This window comes from Dipodomys spectabilis, unplaced genomic scaffold, assembly GCF_019054845.1.
Source record: "Dipodomys spectabilis isolate Male_0828 unplaced genomic scaffold, ASM1905484v1 ptg000018l, whole genome shotgun sequence".
NCBI lineage: Eukaryota > Metazoa > Chordata > Mammalia > Rodentia > Heteromyidae > Dipodomys > Dipodomys spectabilis.
The window spans coordinates 3,219,429-3,232,027 of NW_024870695.1; the positions used below are offsets into that span (position 1 = coordinate 3,219,429).

Consider the following 12,599-nt stretch of genomic DNA (forward strand, 5'->3'; position numbering starts at 1 on the left):
AGTAAAGCAAGAACTTTCAGTTGGATTTGTTAACACTAGGACCAACATACACAAAAATATTATAATTTTGTCACTGCTTTATGAAGTCCTACATGCTTCCCAGGGCAAATGTGACTGCTGCAGGCCTGCCCACCTTTGTATTATTTTAGTACAAATGGAACATACTTGTATACTCCTATGTCAGGCCCCTCACTCAACTATTCCCTCTTCAATCTTTCCTACTCATTCTTCAAATCTTTGTCTTCCCTGGCCAAGGTCAGATACCCTAAAGTATGCTTCCATAATTTTACACCTGCAAACTTGTCTTGGTTTGTAACTAAACATTTCCCATCTGGTTTCTAGCAAGCCCTGGAGTAGCCTTGGTATAGCAGGCTGAGGCACAAGAGTGGATAGCCCTCACAGTTGCCATGCATTCCATGACACTTTAAGAGGAGGTCTGGAGGCTGGGAAGGTGGCTCAGTGGTAGAGTGCTTGCCTTGCATGCATGAGGCCCTGGGTTCGATTCCTCAGCACCAAATAAGCTGAAAAAGCTGGAAGTGGCATTGTGGCTCAGTTGGTAGCCCACTGGCCTTGAGCTGAAGAGCTGAAGGACAGTGCCCAGGCCCAGAGTTCAGGCCCCACAACTGATAAAAAAAAAAAAAAAAAGGATGCCTAACCCAGACTCTATCCTCAAACTGAGGAAGAGACAGACTGTGAAAAGAATGTAGTTTTTTTAGGAAAGATGAGCCGAATGTACGACTCGATGGAGCCAAAGGTGATAGATGATGACATGCTCAAGTTGGCTGTCATGGAGCAGGGCCCCCAGGAAGAGGCTGGACAGCTAGCCAAGCAGGAGGGCATCCTCTTCAAAGATGTTCTGTCCCTACAACTGGACTTCCAGAGTAAGTATCCTGAGCGTTGGGGTGGGTTGGTGGTGAGGTATGGGTAAAAGGGTGGCCCTGGGTGGCGTGGTTGCACCTAGTAGGGCCTCCTCACTTTACTGCTCTACTTTCAAGCTCTAGAATTCCACAAAGAGTCTGTGGTCTAGGATCACACATTTTACATTGGTACTAAGGTACTCTGGATTTTAAGCAGGAACTCTGTAATGTTAATCATGTCTCTAGCCCGTTTTGCCTTGATTTCTTTCTTTCCTTCCTTTCTTTCTTTTTCTTTCTTCCTTTCCTTTCTTTCTTCCTTCCCTTTCTTTCTTCCCTTTCTTTCTTTCTTTCTTTCTTTCCTTCCTTCCTTTCTTCCTTCCTTTCTTTCTTCCTTTCTTTCTTTCTTTCTTCCTTTCTTTCTTTCTTCCTTCCTTCCTTTCTTTCTTTCTTTCTTCCTTTCCTTTCTTTCTTCCTTCCCTTTCTTTCTTCCCTTTCTTTCTTTCTTTCTTTCTTTCCTTCCTTCCTTCCTTCCTTTCTTTCTTCCCTTTCTTTCTTTCTTTCTTTCTTTCTTTCTTTCTTTCTTTCCTTCCTTCCTTCCTTCCTTCCTTCCTTCCTTCCTTCCTTCCTTCCTTCCTTTCTTTCTTTCTTGTGCTGGTACTGGAGCTTGAATTCCAGGCCCCTCTCCCCGCTCCTCTCCCTCTCTCTCTCTCATGTTTAGCTTTTTTTCCTCAAAGCTAGTATTCCACCTCTTGAGCCATTTCTCCACTTCTGACTTTTTGCTAGTTAATTGAAAATAACAGTTGGATTTGTTTGCCCAGGCTGGCTTTGAACTACAATCCTCAGATCTCAGCTTCCTGAGTAGCTAGGATTACAAACATGAGTCATTTGTGCCAGGCATTACCTTGGTTATTTTCAAGATAGAGCTTGCTTTTTGCTTGGGCTGGCCTGGGCCATGGTCCTCCTATTTGATTTCCCTATGTCACTGGGGATGACAAGTGCACACCACTGTGTCCAACTATTGTGATTCCCCTGTAGCTAGGATAACAGGTGCAGTTATCCATTGTGTTCAGTTACTCATTGAGAAGAAGTCTCACAACTTTTATGCCCAGGTTGGCTTTCAACTATGGTCCCCAAATCTCTGCCTCTCACATAGCTAGGATTACAGGATTGAGCCACCATAACAACAAGAAGCTACTGAGACCTACCTCAGCTCATCCCTATGCCAGACCCTCGAGATACAACCATGAGCAAGACAAGCCTGTAGCCTCATGTAATCCACAGGCCTCCCGGTGTGAAGTCTCTAGGGTCGACTCTAGAGCAGATCCACAGTCCCTTTGCCCTGAGAGGAAGAAAGGATGAAGATTGGCTGCCACAGGTCTAGGGCTTGAGGACATGACCACTTTTCTTCAGCTTCTCATCTCTACACTTAATGATCATCTGGCCAAGTTGAACAAGTACCTATTATATGCCAGGCACTGTTCTAAGAATTAAGATTCAATGTGAGTCCAAACGACAAAGAACTATTCATGGAGTGGCTATTCACATGGAGAGAAAGATGGAAAATAGACTGTATGTTGAAAGTAATATATGCTAGGGGAAAATGAAGGAGAAAGGGAAATTGGAATGAGGTACAATGTTTTCTAGAGTGGCCAGAGGCCTTGCCAAGATGCTGACAATTGAACAAAGACTTGAAGGAAGTGAGGTAGAAGCCCTGTGGAGATCAATTGGGAAAATATGTGGGGCAGAGGGAAGCTCCAGGACAAAGGCCTGGGGTAGACAGTTCAGAGAGGTCATGTGACCAGCTGGTGTCCAGCTTGGACAAAAGAAGGTGTTTGGCTTTTATAGTGAGTAAAGTGGAAGCCCAGAAGGTCCTAGCAGAAGCCAGATGGGTGGGACTTGAGTTCTCACAGGACCTTACTAGATACAGAGCCAGGACTGAAGCAGGAATCTAATGATTCTGTGGTCTAGGGAGCAGTGACAATGGCCAGGCCAAGGTGATGGTTTCCTCCTCCTCTTCCTCTTCTTCCTCTTCTGCTTCTTCTCCTTCTTTCTTCTTTCATCTTTCTTCTGTTCTCCATGCTGTAAATTCAGTTGGAACTCACTGCCAAACATATCTGGTGTATTGTGCTGCTTTGGGTTTTCTACATGAACTGCTGGTGCCTGGGGGAAAGCCAGGTATAAGTATGCTTGGTAGAGCACTCAGTTGTGCAGGAGATACTCATCTGAAGTAGCTCAGCAGGAAGCAGCCACAACCACAGTCAAAGCAGGGCTGGATCAGACCAGTGCAGGTGCCTGGAAAACCCAGTTCAGGGATGGGACGTGGCTGGGAGCCTGGGGCAGAATTGGGCCCCATCCCAGAAACATAGGTGGGAGCAGAAACATAGATCAGCTGGGGAAATCTGGCCATAAACAGGAAGCTGGAACAAAGATTCTTTGCCATTTGTCCCGAGGGGCACAGTTCATTTCCCAGGGAAGAGCAGTGAACCCTGCCTCCCCACCTATTCCAAGACCTGGCATAGATTGGAGGCTAGGAGGAATACCCTACCTGGAAATCTTTTTTTTGTTTGTTTGTTTGTTCTGGCCGGTCATGGGGCCTGACCTCTGGGCCTGGGCACTGTCCCTCAGCTCTTTAGCTCAAGGCTAGTGCTCTAGCACTCGAGTCATAGCACCATTTCTGGCTTTTTCTGCTTATGTGGTGCTGAGGAATTGAACCCAGGGCCTCATGCATGCAAGGCAAGCACTCTACCACTGAGCCACCTTCCCAGCCCCCTGGAAATCTTACTATCTCACCAGCAGGCTATGTTTCTGAATGGATATTGAAACTACCACTCCCAAAGTGTGGTTTTTAATGGAATTTTATTTGAGGGTACAAGAGAATGAACCAGGACCTCCTATATACGAGGCAAGTGATCTCTTCACCACCAAGCTACACCCCTATCCCTATTAATGATACCTGAAAAAACTTTCAAAAATAAATAGGGCTGGCAAGAACGAAGAGACAAACGGTACATGGTCTCCCTCATAAGTGGATGCTAAATCCAAAAGGTTAGTGATACGACAAAACTAACAGGACTTAAGAAACAAAGAACTCCCGCTCATCTGGTTGAACCACTACTAAATATCCTCATGCTGCTGATCACAAATATGGTATATAACATGTGAACACTGTTATATATTACAGACTGTGGTAGACAATTTGCTCCAGGGAAGTTAGAATGAACTTGTGACTTTGAAATTATGTAATCATTTAATCACAATCAAAAAAAAAAAAAAAAGAACCTCGGGGAAGGGAGGGAGGGAGGGGATGGTAGGGGGAAAACAATGGAGGGGGTAACAATGTTCAAGAGGAAGTGTACTCATAACCTCACTCATGTAACTGTGACCCTCTGTATAGTAGCTTTACAATAAAAAAAAAAAAAAAAAAAAAAAAAAAAAAATAGCTAAGGAAGAGTGCCTTGGCCCTGAGTTCAGCCCCAGTACACACACACACACACACACACACACACACGGGCGGTCATGTGTGTTGCAAAGTACTTGCCAATTTTTGGCAGTGTGCTCTCATCTCTAGATCTACCTTTTAGCCCTACTAGGCCCTCAATGGCTCAAATTCCCCAGAAGAGAACCAATAGGATTTTCATGGCTCCCAAAGCAATAAGGTGTCTCTGCTCTAAAGCCCCTCAGACAAACTGTGAGTTGGGCAGACTGGGTCTAGCCAGTGTCAGCATCATGAAGTCACTACAGAAGACAGTCCTACCTGTTGCTCATTCCAAACTTTGGCCCCTAGATCCCACTCATCTCTACTGGGTCCCCATACTGAATTATCATTACCATGAACGGTGATTTTTTTTTTTGTCGGTCATGGGGCTTGAACTCTGGGCCTGGGCGCTGTCCCTCAGATGTTCAGCTCAAGGCTGGTGCTCTATCACTTGAGCCACAGCACCACTTCTGGCTTTTTCTATTTATGTGGTACTGAGGAATCAAACCCAGGGCCTCATGCATACAAGGCAAGCACTCTACCACTGAGCCACCTTCCCAGCCTGGATAGTGATTTTCTTATCTCTTCCAAAAAAAAAAAATTAATACATAGATTAATAGAATGGTTAACCAATCTATAAGAGGTTCTAAAGCCAGACCACCTGGGTTCAAATCCCAGCTCTATCACATTAACTACTCTGTACCTGAATCTTCAGAGTCTGATAAAGGAGCTGACTCCTCCTAAGCATGTTTAGAGAATTCAGTGAATTAGCACCTGGCACAATTAGACACTCGTTTGCATCAACTATGGATATATGTTTTATATGCATTTTTCCCATTAAATGAGACTTAAAATGTCTGAAAAAAAAAAAAAAAAAATAAATAAATAAATAGGGCTGGGAATGTGGTTTAGTGGTAGAGCGCTCACCTAGCATGCATGAAGCCCTGGATTCAATTCCTCAGTACCACATAAACAGAAAAGGCTGGAAGTGGCGCTGTGGCTCAAGTGCTAGCCTTGAGCAAAAGAAGCTAAGGGACAGTGCCCAGGCCCTGAGTTCAAGCCCTGGGACTGGCAAAAATAAATACCTTTTTACATGGTCATTTCTTTAAATGACCATATTTTAATTTGGAAAGTTTTGGAAACCTCTTAGAAAGCAAAGCTAGAGAAAAACTAGGCATATAAACAGCTATATATACTGCTTCATAAAAAGGGGAGGGCTGGGAAGGTGGCTCAGTGGTAGAGTGTTTGCCTTGCATGCATGAGGCCCTGGGTTCGATTCCTCAGTACCACATAAGCAGAAAAGCTGGAAGTGGCGCTGTGGCTCAGTTGGTAGCCCACTAGCCTTCAGCTGAAGAGCTGAGGGACAGCGCCCAGGCCCAACAAAAAAAAAAAGAGAGAGAGTTCAGCTCTAGAATTTGACCTGTATCATATCAATTCATTGATACTTAGGTGTGACTCAGAACTCTTCCAGCTGCTAGTGACAGTGACACAAACCAAAACTGTGATGAGCTGATGAGCCCAGGGAATGGGTGGGAATGCAACTCAGGTTTGTGGTCTTCAGGGTTGCAGGTTGTACTTCCATGCTATCTGAGCCACTTCTCTGTTGTATGGGTGATTCATTCCATGTTTTGTATATATACATTTGGGGGTTTCCCTCCTATTTTTCTGTCCTCATGTGCCATTTCGTTGATATGTTTTTGGAGATATATTCCAAGAAAATTACAGGCTGATGACACAGACATTAAATACTTCAGCAAATGTCGCCAAAAGACCCTCTAAAAGGCAGCACTGATTGGTTGAGCCCCCCACTACTGGAGACTCATGCTTTGATTCTATTTGTCACTCTATGGAAGGCTGGCCTCCTCTTGTGGCCTATGTCCTAATGTGGACCAGTCTCTCAGGGAGCCCCTGGCCAGGCCGCTAAGACAACATGAACAAGTCTTCCCTGGACAGGTTCAACTCATTCCCATTTAGCACCTTCTTCTTGGCCCCTTCCTCAATGGTAGCTGAGTGACAGTACTGATCTTTCTCTCTCTCTCTCTCTCTCTCTCTCTCTCTCTCTCTCTCTCTCTCTCTCTCACACACACACACACACACACACACACTGAACTCTTTAATGCTCAACCAAACACTCTAGGATAGGATAGAAGTTATGGGCTTTTGAGAAGTTATGGGCTTTTGAGTACAGTTACATCTCAGTCCCCTAATATCCTGGCACAAACTCTGATCCTCACCCTGGCCCAAGACTGGATGCTCCCTTTGTTTTAGATATCCTCCGCATAGACAACCTCTGGCAATTTGAGAACCTGCAGAAGCTGCAGCTGAATAACAACATCATTGAGAGGATCGAGGGCCTGGAGAACCTCACTCATCTCATCTGGCTCGGTAAGGGCCTGGCCTCTGCATCTACTCTGAAAAGGACACATGAATCCAGGACAGGATATCCTGCTCCCATCTGTCCAACTTCTCAAGCTGCTGGGGCACTAGAGGCAACTATGGGTTTCTGTTTAATCTAGATACAAGTGTATGGATACCTGTTGCCTCAGATCAAGCCAGTAATGACCACAGCAGAAGCTAATATGCATAGACCACTTAACTATGTGTGATGTGTGACCTTGTGCCTTTTCTCTGCAAGGCTTTTTACTTCATACATAGAGAAGAGCAAACCAAGGTCTCAGCAAGTAAGTAGGGACATCAGGATACCAGCCCAGCTCCTAGAGCTCAGGTGCTCACTGCTAAGGCCGTGATTGGGGCAGGGCCGGGAAGGGGAGATGATGAAGTGTATTCATCTTCTGGCCTCTTTGGAGTGTCTCCTGTCTGGTGAGGGGCAGATGAGCATCCATCAGAGAGAATAGGTTGGGCCTGAGAGCTCCTTATACACTTTATCTCATTTAGCCACCATAACAATTCTAAGAGATGAACATCTGCCATCTTTCCGGTCTATAAAAGAGTACTTGCCCAAAGCTACCAACCAAGCAGTAGTGTGGGCTCATATCCCACAAACCCACATCCCCTCCATCCTGCCAGGCTGCTTCCCAGTAACAGGAAACCTGGGGCATCAGTGAACCTCTCAGTTTGTAGACATTCTCTGTGTTTACACTAACACCCACAACCCCTCCCCACCCCCCCACCCCCCACCCCCGCATCCATACTCTGGGCAGGGTTATGCTGCCACTTCAAGGCTGACCAACTTGAAGAGTCACATGCTGCAGGTGACAGAAGCAGGCCACAGCTGGACCTTTTGACCCTGGAACACATATCTTCCCACCTGTAGATTTCTCTACCTCAGCACCAATTAGTGAAGATTTCTATTCGCTGGGGCCTATCTGAACCATTAGGAGTCATCTCTCTCTATAGGAGGCCAAGGCATCCATACCAGGCTTCTATAAACCCTGTTAGACAGTGAGCCAATTCCTGGCCTTTGTGCCCAGTGCTGAGTGCATAGAATGCTAAGTAGCCCTGATGGTTTGATTTCAGGACAGCCCCTTCCCTGCCCAAGCTGCATACCCTCAGAGCCCTCTTCCCCTTCCAGATCTGTCCTTCAACAACATCGAGACCATTGAGGGGCTAGACACCCTGGTGAACCTGGAGGACTTGAGCTTGTTCAATAACCGCATCTCCAGGATCGACTCCTTGGACACTCTGGTCAAGTTGCAGGTGCTGTCACTGGGCAACAACCAGATCAGCAACCTGATGAATGTGAGTGGTCAGGCTGGGGGACTTGCACAGACTTACACGTGCCCACAGGGACTCCGGCTGGAGATTGGAATGAAGTCAGACAAGTGTAACCTTTGTGGTCCAGGTCTTCCCTCTCTTTCAGGCATCCAGATTGTCCCATAAGAGATTTGATAATATTGAAATACACTTACTCCAACTAAGCCCCTCTGAGTACCAGTTTGGAGCCTTCACTGTGGTAGAATCTCTTTCCTTCCCCTAGTATCACTCTCATATACCAAACCTTCATTAAGAGGAGGAACTACTGGATGTGGGGCATTTGTCCTGTGCTCAGTGGGTACAGAGATGCAAGGCATGGTTTACTTGATAATCACCAGCCACATCTACATAATGTAAACATAAGTGACAGAAAACCAGTGTCTCAAGGAACAATAAAGTTAGATCTGTTGTGACAGGAGGGCATCACAGATGCCAAAAGTGTGTTTTTGTGACATCCAGCATTGGTTGTCATTAGACAGCTGGGCTGTCCTTGTACATCCCAGTACATCCTAGCTCACAGTAAGCTAGGGCTAAGACCTACAGTGTGCTGCATCAGAGGTGACCATCAGTGACCATCTTCATCTCCCCCTCCCACTGATACCTGTCTCCAAACAGAAACTTTTATTCTCCAGTGTGGCCTTGAGTAGTCTCCTGTCCTACCTCACAAAGCCTGGACAGAAAGAAATAACATTGCCCCTCTAAGTGGGATGCTGGGTACCAGGTGAGTAGTCAAGAAACAGGTATAGCAGAAGGAGAAAAGGAGGACAGAAGGTCTATGGAAGAAGCTGCCAGAGAGTGCTGAGCTGTCTGGGCCAAATGTTCCTGAAGCATAGCTGCATCCTGGAGACTCCAGGAGGGACCTTGGATCATCTTGAATAATATAACACCAATCCTTATTGTGACTTGAACCAGATTCCTGACTGATGGTGCTCAGGTTGTTGCTTCTGACCCCCAGGATCTTAGTCATTAGTCCTTATCTGCTCTGGGATCTGACATCTAATTATGCAATCTCTTGTTATTTATTTATTTATTTGTCATCGTGGGGCCTGAACTCTGGGTCTGGGTGCTGTCCCTCAGCTCTTCAGCTCAAGGCTAGTGCTCTACCACTTGAGCCACAGCACCACTTGCGGCTTTTTTTGCTTATGTGGTGCTGAGGAATCGAACCCAGGGCCTCATGCATGCAAGGCAAGCACTCTAACACTGAGCTACCTTCCCAGCCCATTGTTGTTTATTTCTTTACTGGGCTGATTTTAGTACCTGCTGTTGCAGTACACACATTTAAGCAGAACTCAGGGAACACAGGGAAGAGCCTCTCTTCTCACCTTGGCTCTTGTTTGCCCTTCCTTGATGTCTCAATGTCTTGTAAGTTGCAACCATGTCTCTCCGGTCATCACCTTGTGTTTTTGTGTGCATGCCTGTCATGTCTGTCCTTCTACCCTCAAAGCACCCACCTTTGATTGCTCACTGTCCTACTAAGTCTGCAGTTTCCCTCTCTGCTGGATCATTCCATAGCTCAGCCATGGCAAGATGTATTTCTCCAGTGACCTAGAAGGGGCTCTCAAGGTTGTTTCCAACCTGATGCCATTACCTTCAGTCTGTAGTGCATGTCCATTAATAGAGGATGTCCTTGAACAGGGTTGCTTTGCATCTGAATCAATGTATCCCTAAAGGTAAACATGTGGAGGGAATCGCTGAGTCAGAGGACATGTGCATTTTTAATGTTAATGAATTTTTACCAAATTGCCCTCTAGAGAAATGGAACAATTTACAGACCTGCCAGCAATGAGGGGGCAGCCTGCTTCCTCTCTCTGTTCTACATTTTTTTTGGTCGGTTGTGGGGCTTGAACTCAGGACTTGGGCACTGTCCCTGAGTCTCTTTGTGCTCATGGCTAGCCCTCTATCACTTGAACCACAAAACCACTTTCGTTTTTTGAGTGGTTAATTGGAGATAAGAGTCTCACAGGGACTTTTCTGCCCAGGGTGGCTTCAGACCATGATCCTCAGATCTCAACCTCCCGAGTAGCTAAGATTACAGGTGTGAACCACCAGCCATGTTTTTGAGGTTTTTTTGTTTTGTTTTGTTTTTCGATGGAGTGCTACTGACGTTTGAACTAACACCCTTCCAACTTGCCAAGCAGATGCTCTGATCACTTGATCTGTGCCCCAGCCCTTTCAGCATATTTTGTTATCAAAATTTTTGCCAATTAGAAGATTGAAAAAAAAAGATACCTTATTTGGGAGAGTTCTTAGAAATTAAACCAGATTCTGGCTTCTCTATACATACTTGAAGTTTCAATGGCTTCCATTGTCCCTGGAATACAATCTAAACTTGCTCATAGTCTGTGTGGTCTTGTGTAAAAGAATCAGCCCCAGACTGTTTCCATGTGCTTCTCATGATGTCCCCATCCCTTTTCCCCTTCCCACCATTCTACAGCCTGCTTTGCCTTTGCTGGTAAATGTCTACAGCTGCTGATAAATGCCAACCTCTCTGTTGCCTCAGGACCTTTGCCTATACGGTTTAGGCTTCTGGGAATGTACTGTCCCTTACTTACACAGATTTCTGAGCTCTCTTCTAGAGAAAGCCTTCCCTATTCTTTTATCTCACAAGGCCATCTTAATGTTCCATATAGCACTTACTCAAATGATAATGATTATTATATATAATGAACCCAGGCCCTCACACAAGAGCTCTACCACTTGAACTACACCCCAGCCCTTTTGGTTTTAAGATAGGGGCTCACTAACTTTGCCTCAAATTTGTGATCCTCCTATCTCCACTCCTATGTAATATAAATTACTGCCATGTACCATCATACCCAAAGATTTTTTTTTATTTTTTTAATATAATTTTATTGTTATTACTAAAGAGTTGTACAGAGGAGTTACCATTTCATACAAATGAGTACATTTCCTTTTTTGGACAATGTCATTGTTTCCTTCACTTCCACTCCCTCCCCTACCCCACCCCTACCCTTGTTGCCCTCTCCCATTTCTTCCCATAAGTTACATAGGTCATTTTCTACATAGTGTGTGCAGAATACATGATTGCATTTGTTCACCCTTCCTCCCTCCCTCTCTGTATGATTTTATTTCTTTTAAAAATACTCTCCCCATTGATCCAATTAAGATCTTGCTATTACAACAAGGACCCATGGACTTTGTTCCTACTCTGTCTCCAAGGCTTAGCACTTACTTACCTGAGGCTTACAAGGTACTTAGTCATGTTTGCTGAACAAATGAATAAATAAATGACTTAAAAAATTCATTTAGGCCGGGCGCCTGTGGCTCATGCCTGTAATCCTAGCTACTCAGGAGGCTGAGATCTGAGGATCACAGTTCAAAGCCAGCCCGAGCAGGAAAGTCCATGAGACTCTTATCTCCAGTAAAGCACTAGAAAACCGGAAGTGGCACTGTGGCTCAAGCGGTAGAGCGCTTGCTGAAGAGCTGAGGGACAGTACCCAGGCTCAGAGTTCAAGTCCCATGACTGACAAAAAAAAATTCATTTAGGCCAGAAGCTGGTGGCTCACACCTGTAATCCTAATTACTCAGGAGGCTGAGATCCAAGGGTCACAGTTCAAAGCCAGCCCACTCAGGAAAGTCCATGAGACATTTATCTCCAGTTAACCACCAGAAAACTGGAAGTGGTGCTATGGTGCAAAATGGTAGAGTATTAGCCTTGAGCAAAAGAGAGTTCAGGGACAGTTCAAGCCCCATGACCAACAACAACAAAAAGAAAGAAAGAAAGAGAGAGAGAAAGGAAGGAAGGAAGGAAGGAAGGAAGGAAGGAAGTTCTCTCAGAAAAGCCTTGAACTCAGGGCCTCTCATTCTTTTTTTTTTTAATGCAACATACAAACTTTATTTAACAAAAATAACACGTAAAGTCAAACAAGCACTTATATTAAGAGAAAAAAACAACTAGAAGAAATTTTAAACACCTTACAATAACCTACTTGCAGTTGCATTTAACTGAGCTCTGTTGCTGTGAAGAAGAAGCTCATGGCACAGGTACTGATGAATTGTACATTTTTTTCAAGTATTCACTGAATACTATCCTTATATACACATATACATTTGAACAAGGTTTAACTGATAATCCCAAATAGACTTCATTTTTGTTGCTCTTTTGGAAGAGGTCATCTAAAGAGAAGAATATGGGGTTCTGGCTCATGGATCATGTAAAGAACCCAGCCAAGACTCTGTTGGACACCAAGTCTCCTCCACTCCTCTTCAGACATCAGATGAGTTTTGGGTACTTGTTTAGAAAGTTCTCTGGGTAACGACATGCCGGTACTCGTAGTGTTCGTCGAAGTACTTATCCAAGCAGTAGATCTGCTTGTGGGCCATCCTTCTGGCGCGCAGAGGTGAAAGACCAAGTTTGCGTAGAGAAACCGGGAACGGCTCGCGCGCATGTCCGCTCTCGGCAGGGGCACAGACTCGACTAACCAGGGCCTTTCATTCTTATTTGGCTTTCTTGTTCATTGCTGCTGCTCTACCACTTGATCTGTGCTTCCAATCTGGCTTTGTGCTGGTTAATCAGAGATGGATTCTCATAG

General features: G+C 45.1%; 1 protein-coding gene and 1 pseudogene across 3 annotated transcripts in view; one reads left to right on the plus strand and one right to left on the minus strand.

The window, feature by feature from the left end:
- The window catches only part of Drc3 (dynein regulatory complex subunit 3), a 37,831-nt gene that overhangs the window by 1,810 nt on the left and 23,422 nt on the right, over window positions 1–12,599 (plus strand). For all 3 annotated transcript variants that reach the window (XM_042673821.1, XM_042673823.1, XM_042673822.1), the window contains 3 exons: window positions 717–881; window positions 6,601–6,717; window positions 7,865–8,031. In XM_042673821.1, the coding sequence (XP_042529755.1) occupies window positions 722–881; window positions 6,601–6,717; window positions 7,865–8,031 (444 nt within the window). In that variant the 5' untranslated portion in view covers window positions 717–721. The remainder of the gene's footprint in view (window positions 1–716; window positions 882–6,600; window positions 6,718–7,864; window positions 8,032–12,599) is intronic.
- LOC122103289 lies at window positions 12,138–12,417 on the minus strand (annotated as a pseudogene).